This window comes from Anomaloglossus baeobatrachus, chromosome 5 (assembly GCF_048569485.1).
Source record: "Anomaloglossus baeobatrachus isolate aAnoBae1 chromosome 5, aAnoBae1.hap1, whole genome shotgun sequence".
Classification (NCBI taxonomy): Eukaryota; Metazoa; Chordata; class Amphibia; order Anura; family Aromobatidae; genus Anomaloglossus; species Anomaloglossus baeobatrachus.
In genome coordinates this window covers 410,095,581-410,111,130 of record NC_134357.1, presented here as the reverse complement: position 1 = coordinate 410,111,130, position 15,550 = coordinate 410,095,581, and the positions used below count along the sequence as shown (strand labels likewise).

Sequence of the window (15,550 nt, the reverse complement as noted above, 5' to 3'; positions counted from 1 at the left end):
TCCCTTGAAGGGGAAAAGGTTTTGCTGCTGTAAGCAATCTTCAGTAATCGCTCTGCTCCCAAGATGCCAGCTACATAACTGTGTGCGTGCGGCTTCACAGGATGGCATAGTCTTTGCACATGATAAAGAACAGACCACTTCTGAAGACCCAGCCCCCTCCCCACGTGCCCCTTAGTGAGATTAGCCTAATGACGGGCATATTTAATTCCACAGTACTCTTGTAAGATGGAATGCGTTTAAAGGATAGTGATGCACAATACAAAATAGGAATTATTTATGGTCTCCAAAAACAAAAGAAATCTCTACTGACTTTGAAGCATCAGTGGCTGAGCCTCACAACGTAACATAGAAGCTCCTGCAGGTACGAGAATGCGAAGACAAGGTCAAAGCAAAGTAGGTAACATCACAGTCATGTCAAGCAGTCTGTGGTTCGGATTGCTGGATCCAGCATCTCAATGCCAGACACACCCCGATAAAGGCCGATACAACCTGAGGTGTCTTGGTCGAAATTTATCTTACCAACCATTGGTTAAAAACTGCATATATAAATACCCCATTGTTCAATGAAATTTCATTATGAAGTCACAGACCCTAACCAAATTCATATTCCTGGGGTAATAAGAGTTAATGAAATGAGGACCCCGAGACTGTATCCAGCAAACTGACCGCAGACTGAACGGTCAACGATAACGATAACTTGGAAAATGCAAGTTTATAGTGAGGAGATGCTCTAATCTTATGGAACGGTATTAAAAGCAAAATTAAAAAGCTTTTTTTCTTTAAAAAAAAAAAAAAAAAAAAAAAGAAGAAGTTTACCCCCTGCACTGTTTGGGGAAAACAAAAATTTGGGGTCAGAGGGCAGCTATGGAAAGCTTGCAGTCTCAGCCCTTAACGTCTACTCCAAAAGTCCTCCATGGAGATCGGAAACTTCTCTCCGCCCCTATAAATTAAGGTAAAGTTCCGGCAGGGAAACACCTGCAGGGAGGGCAAGTCTATTATTCTCCCTGCTCCTCACAGGATACGGGAGACAGAAGGCTCAGTCTGGCCACGTGGCAAAGGAGAGTAGGGTGGCAACACACACAATGTCGGGGAGGTAAAGATAGAAACCTCCTCTCTCACCCCCTCCCCCACCAGTGTCTCTCATGCGATGAGGAAGAGGAGAGAGCGGCTCCAGATCAAGAGTGGATTATCTGTACAAGAGCTGGATTTTAGGATTGCTTCAGGCGCTTGCGAGGAGGGCCCAGGAAAGGGCACTGAGCCGAGGCCAAGGAACGGTATGCTTCTGCCACCAGGTGTGGGTGTGAGACCACCATAGACTTCCATCCTGACGTTTCCATGACATCAGACGCATGGCTGCAGGGAAAGAGAAGAGGAACATGAGGCAGGCGGCTTATAGTAGAGCCACAAGATCTTACAAAGTACATAGGTCTTTTGAGTTTGTAGGGTGAGGCATAGCTACAAATTCGCTGTATAGTCATAAATGGAAACTTTCTGGCTTCTTGCAGCCACCACTAGAGGGAGCAGTTACACTACTGGCTCCATTGTAAAACAGTATAGAAAAGTGCTCAGCTGAAGCCAGACAATATGAAGGGAGCTCTCTAAATGGACAATTGTAGTGACCACAAAAGACCACCACACAATGATATAATAATCTGGATTACTAACAATGGAGAACCATGTCCAAATTAATAAATACAAATCACTTACTAGTTGATGAAGTCCACGGCCTGAGTCTTGAGCTGGTCTGCACTGTGCAAGTCAGCCAAGATAAGGATCTCAGCGGCGTTCTCCACGGACAGGTTACTGCACAAAGCCTCCTCGCACATCACCTTCAGACGTTCCAGAGCATACTGTGGACAGGAGCAAAAATCGGCTTAGACTGTGGCAGCATTGCAAGGGTTAAAAAGAAAGCCCACCTATTCTAATATTTTGTTTTTTTAAGTCAAACATCAGTACAGAATAATTTCTTAGGGGTCATCCCCAGTGATCGGGATGTGATCGGTGCAGAGGATGCTACTTTGGCCTGTGCCAGCCGCGATGTGTGGCTGACCGGTCAAGTATCAGGCACTTGTCGTATTCATTAGAGCAGGATACCCACTGACCAATCACGTCCTGGCAGGCACCTAAGCTCTTGGAGATGGGAATACCACTCTAGCTCAAGGTCAGGACACCCAGAAATCAGGCCGGGTTTCCCGATCTAGGCATGGACCTGTGAACCCGGCCTTAAAGACTCGAAAAAAGAAGCGCCACCTGCTGTGACAACCCCATGTCTACAGTTGGACAAGGAGATCACAACGTCCATCATCAGAGACCTATATAAAGAAATCACTATACAGGCAATTCCCTTATATAATAGAGTGGATTCGTCACATATTGAGGATTCGGTGAGATAACAGAAGATGCAGCGTCCGTTCCTCCGGAGCTGCGCTTCACACATTCACAGCTGATGAGCAGCAGCAACACGTTCGTCTTGTTCAATTTCCCCGCTGTCTGGTCGTATATATATCTACTTTACAGAGTTTACACCGCATCCCTGCGGCTTTCTACAGACGGCTGGAAGTCTTTTCCTCAAAGAGCTGTAATTACTACAACTTTGTTGCATTATTGACACGGCCGCTAAATCCGCCTGTAGCTGAAATACATTCTCCTTTACGATCCCGCCTCTTATTTATAACCCGGTGGCATGAACAGATCGCCTCGTCTTTATCACCCCGTGCTCCGGATCAATCAGCGGCTCCCTAAGTGAGGTATAAGCACCGATGGAGGGGTCACTTCTGGCCGCACAGCATGACCAATGAAAAGCTGGAATAGATGGAGGTTTTTCACACTTGCTGACTAGGTGAGTGATCAATTACGTCATAAATGGAAGGCCAAAAACCACCACCAAGTGAACCCCATGACCATTAGCCGGTACGACTGATGGTTGACCCCCCTCTACAATGTACATTTTTACCCTAAGGCCATGTGGCCACGGGGAAAGTGTCCTGCGGATATATCGGCAAGAGCTCCCAGAAATCCGCAGCACAACTTTGTCCGAGTTGCGCTGCGTTTTTGGTGCGGAGGTCCTGCGGATATGCTGCGGTCATTCTGCATTGAGGACACAGCACCATGGCTTGGGCACTGCATCCTCAATGCAGAACAAGTGCTGCAGTGATCGGTGAGTTCATACTTACCTGTATCGCACAGCAACTTGGTTTCCGGCTGGCTCCCCGACTAGCTCCGGCTGTCAGATGACCGGAGCTTGAGCGGCCACATGACCGCAGCTCGTGCAAGCCCCGCCCACCTCTTGCAGCCCACTCCTAGCTCTGTCCCGCTCTTCTACACCGAAGGAAGAGTCTCCGGTGTCTTCAATCAAGGCAGGTAAGTATAGAGATCCATGCGGAAAAATCCGCATGACTAATTGACATGCAGTTACGTGCGGCTGCCACAGCATTTTTCGCCGCCGTACATACCGCATTATTGATACAGCACTCCCCAAATCCTATATGATAAACATGGGGAGCGTCTGTACTAGCGTAAACCTGCGGATTTGTCTGGAAAATCCGCAGGCTTTCCACAGCAAAATCCGCAGGTAATTTCTCCCGTGGGCACATAGCCACGCTATGTGCCCACAGGAGCTCGCACCTGCGGATATATCCGCAGGTACGTCCACAGGTTTCCCGCAGCAGCTCCACAGAATCCGCAGCTATACATAACTGCGGGATTCCGGCGAAATAGCTGCAGTAAACCTGCAGACATCCGTGCGACTTACCTGCGGAAGTCCCGGCCTCTATCTCCATAGTGGAGGGCCGGGATTTCCGCAGGTATTTCCGCTGGAATAATTAGCATGCAGTTACGTGTGGCTGCGGGACATCCGCAGCCGCACATACCGCAGCATGGACACAGACACTCCCCATGTCCCATAGGATAACATGGGGAGTTTCTGTAATTGCTAAAACCTGCGGATTTATCTAGAAAATCCAGATAAATCCGAAGGTTTTCCACGGCAAAATCAGCGGGTACAGAGTCCCGTGGGCACATAGCCTTACAGTATACTGACTTGGTTTGCACAAATTAAACAGCTCCTCTAAGTGCAATTCTACAAATGAAAAAAGGGTCAAAAGTGAAGATTTACTAAAGCCGGGGCAAAGTAATTGTGGAGCAGTTTTTCACTCACGGCAACCAATCAGATTCCAGCTCTCATAGTTCAGAAGCCCATTTAACAATGAAAGAAGCTATCTGATTGGTTGTTGTGTGCTAAAGCCACACTTTCCAAGCCTTTAATGTGAGATGAAACCTGTCAGAAACCTCCACGCCCCAAAAACTATTTATATGACTGTGTAGCCCTTTAAAAAAAATGAGCAGTGATACAAGCCTTCAAGACGTGATCTCTCGCTGCTGGAGCATCATTTTGGGGGGGGGGGGGACCATAACAGGGATCAACATGCTCTACACAATAATATAAATGATCTGGGGGGTGTATAAGTTTCTGACAGGTTCCCTTTAATGGCCTGTTCTGTTAGACCATCAATCTCAGATTGGTGGGGGTCTGACCGCCAGCAGACCACTCATTGAAGCTGGCAAGGCTCCAGCGAGCACCACATCCCCTTTATTTTTTTTGCAGGGACAGCTCTATATATTTGGCGGTGGTTGTACCTAGTACTGCATCTTTCTATGGCTCAGTACCATTCGAATATATACAGAAAACTACAGAGCTGTGCCTGCTGAAAAAGACTGGCAGAGGGGCTCAGAGACAGACATCACCGATTTGATATTAATGGCCAGCCTAAGGACATGCCGTGCATACTGAGGTGATGGAAACCCCCTTTAATAAATCTCCCCCTGTGCATTATGGGTAAAGGAGCAGAGAGCCTGCTGTAATCAGCCCAGCTCTGCCGCCTTGGCTTTCACAGACTCAATAAATGAGAGGTCTATGTAGCAAATCAAACAATAACGCAGTGTCAGATATCACCAGATATGCCCCTGAGACTGGCGGAGGAGCGAGCCCGGCTGTCTGTTATTCCTCACTGGCGAGATTGTGGAGGATTACGAGCAGGGAGAGGATGAGGAGCGTTTCTTCTGCTGTACTTATAAAATGTTTACAAGGAGATGATTCAGAAGACGAGAGGAAACAAAAAAACCTTGTACTTCAACTTGTGGCTGAACCGGTGAAGATTTGTGCTGGGAGGATTCAGGCCTCTTCTGGGCCAAGAGTTAATCATTTGATTGCATCTAAAACCAGTACAAACCAGTAAAGCTGGGACAATGTGACCCTGAACTGCGCTGAGGTTATGCTGTATGGGGAGCTGCTCATCAGAGGAGCAAACACCGAGATTTGGATAGGAACCATCTCCTAGTACAATATTGCAGGATAAATACACAGTATCTCCCAGCAAGGTCTGACCGGTGGTCTACATGTGGGTGCCAAGTGTCACTAGCCCCTGCTTCCCCCACTACTACTACTGCACAGATGTTTAGGTTAATCCCAGAATGACAATCAGGGTACCATCTTGTGCATTCAATAAACAAGTCAGCACTTCACCGCCAAAGATTGAGCGACTACGAGACAAACAGGTAAGATGTTCTCAAAGTAAGATGTTCTCCCCTTCCTCAAGGCACTGTACAATGCTTTAGGGTGCTACACACAGTGCCATCCAGAGTGCCCCCATACATAGCATCATTCAGGGTGACCTTCCCTTCATGCACAGATGTCATCAAGGATGCCATCCCTATGAACAGCCTCCATCTAGGGTGGCGCCCAATAAAACAGATTCCATCTAGGATACAGGCACCATGCAGGGTGTCCTCACCTATGGACCTGTGTCCCCCCAAGTTCCAGCATCCCATGTAGAGATACCCCTCCAGGGTGCCTCCCTATGTACAGGTTCCACTGCCCCTCATGCATGGCATCATCCATCGTGCCCAACCTCCATACACTGGTGTAACCCCCATACACCATAAAGGGGTGCCATACCATTATGCACAGGTGTCCCCTTACGTAGAGAAGTCACTTCTGGGGGTTTGCCTACGTCCCTCCTGGAATAGTGCCATGCCGGATGCCCCCTCCAAACACAAGTGCCCCTCCACACCATGCATGGGTACCACCCGGGATATTTACCATGCACAGCTCAATCCCTTCTTTCACCTGATGATATGTGAATACCCTTCTCTCCTCGCCTGGTGTTCAGAAGCCTCTCAGTCCTGATCATGATTGATAATTAGTCTTCATTAATAAATCAGCTAGTGCCGGTGATAATCATACCTTGTCTGCAGCAGCCAGAAGATCATCAGCCATCTTGTCAAGGTTGGATGCCTTCCCGGTGTATATAAAACACATCATTTCCTTGAAGACATCTGGCTCCACATCTTTAATCTCCACACGATTCTAGGTTTGAAAAACACATAGTAAATATTCCAAATCTTATTTGTGCCGGATCCTTCCTCATCCCTCTCGTCATCATCAGTCCAAGTGGGTACAAACATTACCGTCTATAAACATAATAGACAAATGGAAAAACCTACAGCGCTGGGCCGGTATAAAATAGACTCGGCAGGCAGCGCACAGCTGTCAGGCTGCCCATATACACGGGATAAGCCAAATGGACACCGCTAATGCTCTATTAAAGGGGAACCAAGCCTCATTTACAGAGTTGCCAATAGCAATCACAAATGTGTGAATAGATTATTATATATATCTCAGTCATGGCCGAAAGTGCTGACACCCTCGAAATTGTTCCAGATAATGATGTTTCTCCCAGAAAATTACTGCAATTACACATATTTTGTTATACATGTTTATTTCCTTTGTGTGTATTGGAACACAAAAAAACCTGAGAAATAAAGACAAATTGGACATAATTTCACACAAAACTCCAAACATGGGTTGGACAAAATTGCTTGCACATTAAACTTAATATTTGGTTGTACACCCTTTGGAATAAATAACTGCAATCGCTTCCTAGAACCATCATGAAGCTTCTTGCCCCTCTCACCTAGAATTTTGGACTCTGCTTCTGCAAACTTCTCCAGGTCTCTCATACTTGAAGGCGCCTTCTCCCAACTGCAATTATAAGATCTCAGGTGTTCAATGGGATATAGATCTGGACTCACTCCAGACCACTTCAGAATTCTCCAGAATTTTGTTTCCTCCATTTCTGAGGCTTCTTGAAGTATGTTTGGGTTCATTGCCCTGCTGGAAGACCCATGACTTGAGACGCTAACCAATTTTCTGACACTGGGCACAACATTGCCACACAAAATCCTTTGGTAATCTTCAGATTTCATGAGGTCTTGCACACAGTCGAGGTATCCAGTACCAGAGGCAGCAAAACAACCCCAAAGCATCTTTGTTCTTTTCTTTGAAGCCTCATTCCATCTTTGGTAAACAGTAGAATGATGTGTTTTACCTAAAATCTCTATCTTGGACTCATCTGTCCACAAGACGCTTTCCCAGAAGGATTTCGGGATACTGAAGTCTAGCTTTTTTAGGTCTCTATGTCAGCAGTGTTGTCCTTCTGGGTCTCCGCTATAGCATTTCCTTCAAATGTTGATGGATAGTTCGTTCTGACACTGATGTCCCTGAGCCTGCAGGACAGCTTGAAGTTTTTTGGAACTTGATTGGGGCTGGTTATCCACCATCTGGACTAAACTTCGTAGCAACTTTTCATCAATTTTTTTCTGTCATTCACATTCTTGATTATGTTGCACACAGTGGACAAAGGAACATCAAGATCTCTGGAGATGGATTTGTAACCTTGATATTGTTGATATTTTTGTTCTCAAATCCTCAAACAGTTCTGTTCTCTTTCGGATCTCAATCCTTAGTGTGTCACACACAATGTAAAACATTAAGTCAACTTCTCCCCTTTTTATCTGGTTTCAGGTGTGATTTTAATATTGCCCACTACTGTTACTTACCACAGATGAGTTTGAACGAGCATCACTTGCATTAAACAAAGTGGTTTACCAACAATTTTGGAAAAATGACAATTTTGTTCAGCCCGGGTTTTTTTGGTGTGAAATAATGTCCAATTTGCCTCTTTTCTCTCCTTAGTTGTTTGTGTTGCCCCAATACACACAAGGGAAACAGAAGTGTATGACTAAATGTGTAATTGCAATATTTTTGTGGGAGAAAGGCTTCATTTTCTGGAACAATTTCGGACAGGACTAAGCAATATTTCTTTATATAGTTTAGGTTTTTTTAGTGTGATCATTGATGGTGGATCCAGTGGAAATGTGTATATGTGTATAACATACATTCCTGGTTTCCCTATCAGTGATTACAATGGAGAGGATTAGTCAAACTCTCGGTAGCACAATCTGCCTGATAAAGGGAGGCAATCACTTTCATACGTACTGTATTTTTTGTTTTATAAAAGACACACCGGATTATAAAACGCACCCCAAATTTAGAGATTACAAAAAAGAAAAAAAAAAATATGGGGTCCGTTTTATAATCCGGTGGTGTATTACCTGGGAGTTGGGGCATCAGCAGTGGTGGAATGGGGATACAGGAGGCAGGGGCGGTACTCTGGTACGGTGATACTGCGGGCGGTGCACAGGGAAGCCAGATGTTCACTGCAGGCTGCGGCAGCTGGTGAGGCACCGGCCATTCTGAAGATGCCGGCAGCGCGGGCTTCAAATTAATGGCGGCCAGAGTCAGCGCGTGTGCAGATGAGAGTTGGCGCACACGCCTAGTTGGCACTCTGGGCGCCATTATTGAAGCTCTTACAGTCGACATCTTCAGAATGACCCGAGCCTTACTGCCTGCCACACAGCGCAACACCGCCCGCTGCACAGAGCAGGGCCACCCGCCGCACAGAGCAGGGCCACCCGCCGCACAGAGCAGGGCCACCCGCCGCACAGCGCAACACCGCCTGCCGCACAGCGCAACACCGCCCGCTGCACAGAGCAGGGCCACCCGCCGCACAGAACCTCCTGTGACCCTCTCCACTACCCCCTGGTAAGTTACATTCGGATTTTAAGACGCATCCCTCATTTTCCTCCCAAATTTTTGGGAGGAAAAGTGAGTCTTATAATCCGAAAAATACGGTATATACTGCAAGTAAAAAGACCAATTCCATGAAAGAAGGCCATCTTGTGCCCATGTTGCACATCATATATTGGAATTGCCGTGTTATTATCGGCATTGATCTTTCCATGAAGTTCGAGATGCATTTGTGAGGTCAGAGGTGGCAGCAGAATGGGAGCGCCATTTCTGGCAATCTGATATTGGCAGATTACCAGTTCCTTTTAACAGCACCAGCATAGCTGAGGCAGGAGACCACTCCACAGTAAGTTTGGGAACCGGTCATCCTGCAGCACCATAATATATTATAAAGTATCTGCAAGGTTAGACTTGAATATACAGGGTGGTCCAAAAGTAGGTGGACAGTATGTGTAATAGGGTTATCAAACATCGTGTAAAGTGAAACTGACTCAATTGCCCTTAGCAACCAATCAGATTCCACCTTTCCTTTTCCAAAGAGTCTGAAGAATGAGAAGTGGAATCTGATTGGTTGCTAAGGACAACTGAATCAGTTTCACTTTACACCATGTTTGATAACCCTATTACACATCCTGTCCACCTACTTTTGGACCACCCTGTATAGGGGCTGCTTGGTATGGAAAGTCAATATTTGTTTGAAAAGTCTGCGTAGATAAGGGTCATATGGCGTATGTGTAGGGGAAGAATATGACAAACTCTTAAAAGTAAAACCATAAAACACTGTAGAGCGTACAAAAATTATAATATTATATATATATATACATATATATATTTATTATATAGTCGTGTTGCAATGAGATTTATGGGGTTAATTTAGCACACTGGTGGACACTGTTACGGCAGACTGTAATCTTTCACTTACTCCTAAAAAGATTGATCTCCCAATGGAAAAAGACCCCACAAGAAAAAAAAAAAAAACTAGAAATATAATAATATTTTCAGTGCTGTATGTTACACACCCTGCATACGCTTCAGACAAACTTTTTTGTGGCCTGGAGAGATAGCTATGAATCCCGCTGGACAAGTTTATAGGAACACAGCCTATAACTTCTCTGAAGAAAGCGAGTAACAAATTTACTGGACAAGTTTATAGGAACACAGCCTATAACTTCAGTGAAGAACGGTAATAACATATCCAATTGACAAGTATACAAGAAGACTCTTAAGTCCCTAATGACCAGATGCGAAAGTGCCTTAAAGGGGATGTCCACCTTTGGGAACACCAGGTCTTATGAAGCAGAAGCTTCTATATACTGCATAGCGCTCATTAATAGCTTTGCAGAAGACAGAAGCAGTGATAAACCGCTGCTATTTCCTCCCCAGGGTCCTTGGCTGTGTAAGACAGCCGGGGTCCAGACTTGCTTCGGCTAGATTGCGGTAGCTTTAACCCTGAGTAGTGTGGGGTTAAAGCCCATGACCAAGGGCTGTAAATGTATGGCTAAGCAAAGCTCGAAATGACAATACTTTACCTTCTTACTCTCTTCCATCTCATGCTCAAACATAGCGCTGAACACGGGAGACCGGGCTACAAGAGAAAAGAGAAAAATAGAGAGAATGATCCTCGGCTCATCATCATCCATTACACATTCAATGCACTGACTAAGCTAATTACCATAGGTGCAGTTCTACTTGGCCAAGCATGTCTGTGTATATCTATATTAAGAAAACAGAAGGCTGATGCTTTGCCCGAAGCCAAATTGATGATTCTTATTAGTTGCCCGTGTGAAGCCAGACTGAGGATATTTAGTGGCTGCGGTCCAAGGCAGCTGAATTATTGGTTCCCTCATTTGGAAGCGGCAGCTATAATCAGATAGCTGGCTACTAGCTTCTTCATCCACACCCACCTCAGCATTACACCGACTTTATGAGATTGCTTTCTGCATCATACAAATAAAAGGAAAGAAACCAATGGTGCTAATGTGCTGTGGATTTAGAGGGGGCTCGTCACCAGGTCAAAAGTGGACAGGGTTTGCTCTTATTTTATTCCTGCTGCTCCCGAATATTCCGTTTTTTGTTTTCTTATTTTAATCCTCCATACGGTTCATGAGATAGGAGCCTTTTATTTAGTGCTGTTTATGGGCTTTGGTGAAGGGGCGTGGCTTACACAGTCATTATGCAGAGCAGCCTATTGACACGCCCCCAGGAGGATCATGCGAGGCGCCCCCCCCCCCCCCCCCGGAGGATCGTGCGAGACGCAGACACACCCCCCCTTCCCAGGAGGATCGTGCGAGACGCAGACACACCCCCCCTTCCCAGGAGGATCGTGCGAGACGCGCCCCCCTTCCCAGGAGGATCGTGCGAGACGCGCCCCCCTTCCCAGGAGGATCGTGCGAGACGCGCCCCCCTTCCCAGGAGGATCGTGCGAGACGCGCCCCCCTTCCCAGGAGGATCGTGCGAGACGCGCCCCCCTTCCCAGGAGGATCGTGCGAGACGCGCCCCCCTTCCCAGGAGGATCGTGCGAGACGCGCCCCCCTTCCCAGGAGGATCGTGCGAGACGCGCCCCCCTTCCCAGGAGGATCGTGCGAGACGCGCCCCCCTTCCCAGGAGGATCGTGCGAGACGCGCCCCCCTTCCCAGGAGGATCGTGCGAGACGCGCCCCCCTTCCCAGGAGGATCGTGCGAGACGCGCCCCCCTTCCCAGGAGGATCGTGCGAGACGCGCCCCCCTTCCCAGGAGGATCGTGCGAGACGCGCCCCCCCTTCCCAGGAGGATCGTGCGAGACGCGCCCCCCTTCCCAGGAGGATCGTGCGAGACGCGCCCCCCTTCCCAGGAGGATCGTGCGAGACGCGCCCCCCTTCCCAGGAGGATCGTGCGAGACGCGCCCCCCTTCCCAGGAGGATCGTGCGAGACGCGCCCCCCTTCCCAGGAGGATCGTGCGAGACGCGCCCCCCTTCCCAGGAGGATCGTGCGAGACGCGCCCCCCTTCCCAGGAGGATCGTGCGAGACGCGCCCCCCTTCCCAGGAGGATCGTGCGAGACGCGCCCCCCTTCCCAGGAGGATCGTGCGAGACGCGCCCCCCTTCCCAGGAGGATCGTGCGAGACGCGCCCCCCTTCCCAGGAGGATCGTGCGAGACGCGCCCCCCTTCCCAGGAGGATCGTGCGAGACGCGCCCCCCTTCCCAGGAGGATCGTGCGAGACGCGCCCCCCTTCCCAGGAGGATCGTGCGAGACGCGCCCCCCTTCCCCGGAGGATCGTGCGAGACGCGCCCCCCTTCCCTGGAGGATCGTGCGAGACGCCCCCCCCGCCCCCAGGAGGATCGTGCGAGACGCGCCTCCCCCCCCAGGAGGATTGTGTGAGACGCGCCCCCCCCAGGAGGATCGTGCGAGACGCGCCCCCCCCCCAGGAGGATCGTGCGAGACGCGCACCCCCCCAGGAGGATCATGCGAGACGCGCACCCCCCCCCCAGGAGGATCGTGCGAGACGCGCACCCCCCCCAGGAGGAGGATCGTGCGAGACGCTCCCCCTTGGAAAAGTTGACAAATCATTTAAAAAAAAAAGGCAGCCCTCATCTCTAGAAACGGATGTCGAATTTAGAAAATAAATAAATAAAATACGCAGAGGAGCAGCGGGAATAAAGAGCAAAAACTGGACGATCCACTTTAAAAGGACCCACACCACACACAGAAATATATACATGGTCATCAGAATGCCAAGTGACTAAACCAGCCACCGCTCTATTAATGGTCTCTGGTACTGCCAGGAGTAGTGTACAGTGCTCAGCTTTGATTAGAACAGTGGCGGCCACCACCTCTTTCTAGTCGTATTTCATAGGCGGGATTGGTGGGGCTCCCAACAATTAGGCCCCCAACGATCAGCCCGTTATCACCTATCCACAGGATGGCTTTCAGAGCTTGGACCACTGCTGTCATAGCTTTTACTAGTCCTTTCACCAGGTAAGAAATGAAAATCTCCACATCAGCATTAGGTCCCTACCCAGTCTGCGCTACCCAGCCCCCTTAGGCTTAAGGGGGTATTCCCCTCTCCAAGAGCCTATCCCAATATGTAGTAGATATAATAATAATAATATTATTACCAAATACCTCCAATTAGAAATGTAGTATAGTTCTCCTGATATAGCCATGTCTTTTACCTTATGTGCAGGGCACTGCAGCTTACGACCCCTCATATAATGACAGTTAGATGCTCGTGGTCATAACCATGGATATCCAAGCTGCAATGCCCTGCACATGAGGTAGGAGACATGGATATATCAGGAGAACTATACTACATTTCTAATTGGAGGTATTTGCTAATATTATTAATACCGTACATCTGCTACATATTAGAGTAGGGTCTTTGAGATTGGAATACCCCTTTAAAGGAAATGTTTTGTCACATAATGACCTATTGTTTTTTTTATATAAAGTATTTTGTTACTTTTTTTTTTTTATTTGCCAATAAGTTTTTTTTGTATTTTCATTTCACGATCTAAAAAAAAAGAAAAATTTGTCATCTTGCCAATTTAACATTGGCCACTTGGACAATTTTAGACTGATACATGTTCTCCCCGTGTTTATGTGGGTTTCCTCCGACACTCCAAAGACTTATTGAAAGGGAATTTAGAGTATAGCACTGAGAAATATAATGGCGCTATACAAGCGCGTAAAATAAATACTTTTAAGAAAGAATTTTCAGCAGGTTTGTCAAAGGCAGGATAAGGCTATGTTCACACCATGTTTTTGCAGCAGTTTTTTGACAATTTCTTTTTCTGCAGAAAACATGTTGGGTTTATAGTAACAGCCATAAACAATGTTTATGTCACGCATGGAGTATCTGCAGCAGGGCAATTCTTTCAGTGATTTTTCACTTTTTTCAGAAAGTGAAAAAAAACACTGCTAAAATTGCAGCAAAACTTTTGTGCTGTTTGTAGCAGTGTTTTGATGAATAAATTTAACTTTATTAATACACATTGTAGAGAAAAGAGAAAAAAAAAAATCTAATGTTTGAAAAATATAGCAAAATACCCCACAGCTGGTGCTGTTTTTTTTTACTTCCAAGAATGAAGGTTTGGGCAGCAGAAAAAAAAAGAATGAAATAAAAATGGCTTCCAACTCACCAAGTGTGAACAAAGCCTAAGGCTGCTTTCACACTACATTTTTTTTTTTAACATGCGTCATGAACGTTTTTTTACTGTAAAAGCGGATCCTGCTTTTACAGCAAAAAAAACGCATGTGCTATTTTTCAGGATCCTGTCACTAAGTTTATGAGCGGGCATTGGAGTCATGTGATCGGGAGTCAGTGGAACTGAAAGTGATAGACTGGGAGCCGGCTTCTGACAGCTGCGGAGGCTCGTAACCAAGGTAAACATCGGGTAACTTGCTTGGATACCTGATATTTACATTGGTTACGAGCATCCGCAGCTGCTAGGAGCCGGGCTGCCTGCTCCCTGCACACCTAACCAATGTAAACATCGGGTAACTAAGAGAAGCGCTTTGCTTGGTTACTCGATATTTATCTTGGTTACAAGTGTCCACAGCTCTCAGGCGGGGGGGGGAGAGAGGGAGGGGGACAGAGGGAGGGGGACAGAGGGAGGGGGACAGAGGGAGGGGGACAGAGGGAGGGGGACAGAGGGAGACTGATCACACCAGGCTGGTTTCTGGGCATGCTCAGTAGAGCAAGCAGTATCCTGTCTATCAGCATGCCAGCGTTCACATGGGTTTGCGTGCTGTTTAGTCAGGATCCAGCAATTTGCAGTATTTGGACGCAGCTCAAAAACACTACAAGTAGCGTTTTTGAAAAATGTTAAAAAACTGCAAGTCGCTGGATCCTCACTATAACGCACGCAAACGCAGGTGAACGCATGTTGACGCGAGTCCATTGCAAATGCATTGAAATGAAACTGCATTTGCACTGGATCCGTTTTTGCGTTAAAAAACGTTCAGGACGCATGTCAAAAAAACGTAGTGTGAAAGCAGCCTAACACGTCCGGACATAATTGATAACTCAGGATCCACCAATCACAACAGGAGGTCCCCCCTCCCTTTACTATAACCTTTGAACACACTCATTAAATGCGTCACTACAAAATGATAGAGCTGGGAGCCTGACTATTGTGGATGTTAATGTGTTTCCAGAAAAAGAATGAGTGTAATAAAGCCCCCAGTGTGCAAAACTGCAAAAATTTCACTTTTAATAAAAAGTTGATGGGGGAGAGGGGGGGGGACATTGCTGAAAGTTGTTATAAAATGTATGACACAAAAACAATTATCCAATGACACATCCCCTTTAACATGATGCCAGAGTTTTGACAGGGACATGAAAGTTATACTGAATAAAAATATAAAACACTTTTGTTTTTGCTCCAATTTTTCATGACCTGAACTCTAAAGCGGGCTTTACACGCTGCGACATCGCTACCGATATATCGTCGAGGTCACGTCGTTAGTGACGCACATCCGGCGTCGTTAGCGACATCGCAGCGTGTGACACCAAGGAGCGACGTGCAACGATCGCAAAAGCGTCTAAAATTGTTGATACGTCGCTCCTTTTCAAAATATCGTTGGTGGTGCATGCCGCTGGTTGTTCATCGCTATGTGTGACACCGCAGGAATGACAAACATCTCTT

The 15,550-nt window shown here is 47.1% G+C and overlaps 1 protein-coding gene across 1 annotated transcript in view; it reads right to left on the bottom strand.

Annotated features, from left to right (window-relative positions):
• Window positions 1-259: 259 nt before the first annotated feature.
• Window positions 260-15,550, bottom strand: part of SPOP (speckle type BTB/POZ protein) — a 49,724-nt gene continuing 34,433 nt past the window's right edge. The window contains exons 8-11 of the mRNA XM_075347717.1: window positions 10,456-10,511; window positions 6,242-6,364; window positions 1,708-1,850; window positions 260-1,353 (exon numbers count right to left, since the gene is read on the bottom strand). Coding sequence (XP_075203832.1) covers window positions 1,209-1,353; window positions 1,708-1,850; window positions 6,242-6,364; window positions 10,456-10,511 — 467 coding nt within the window. The 3' untranslated portion in view covers window positions 260-1,208. The remainder of the gene's footprint in view (window positions 1,354-1,707; window positions 1,851-6,241; window positions 6,365-10,455; window positions 10,512-15,550) is intronic.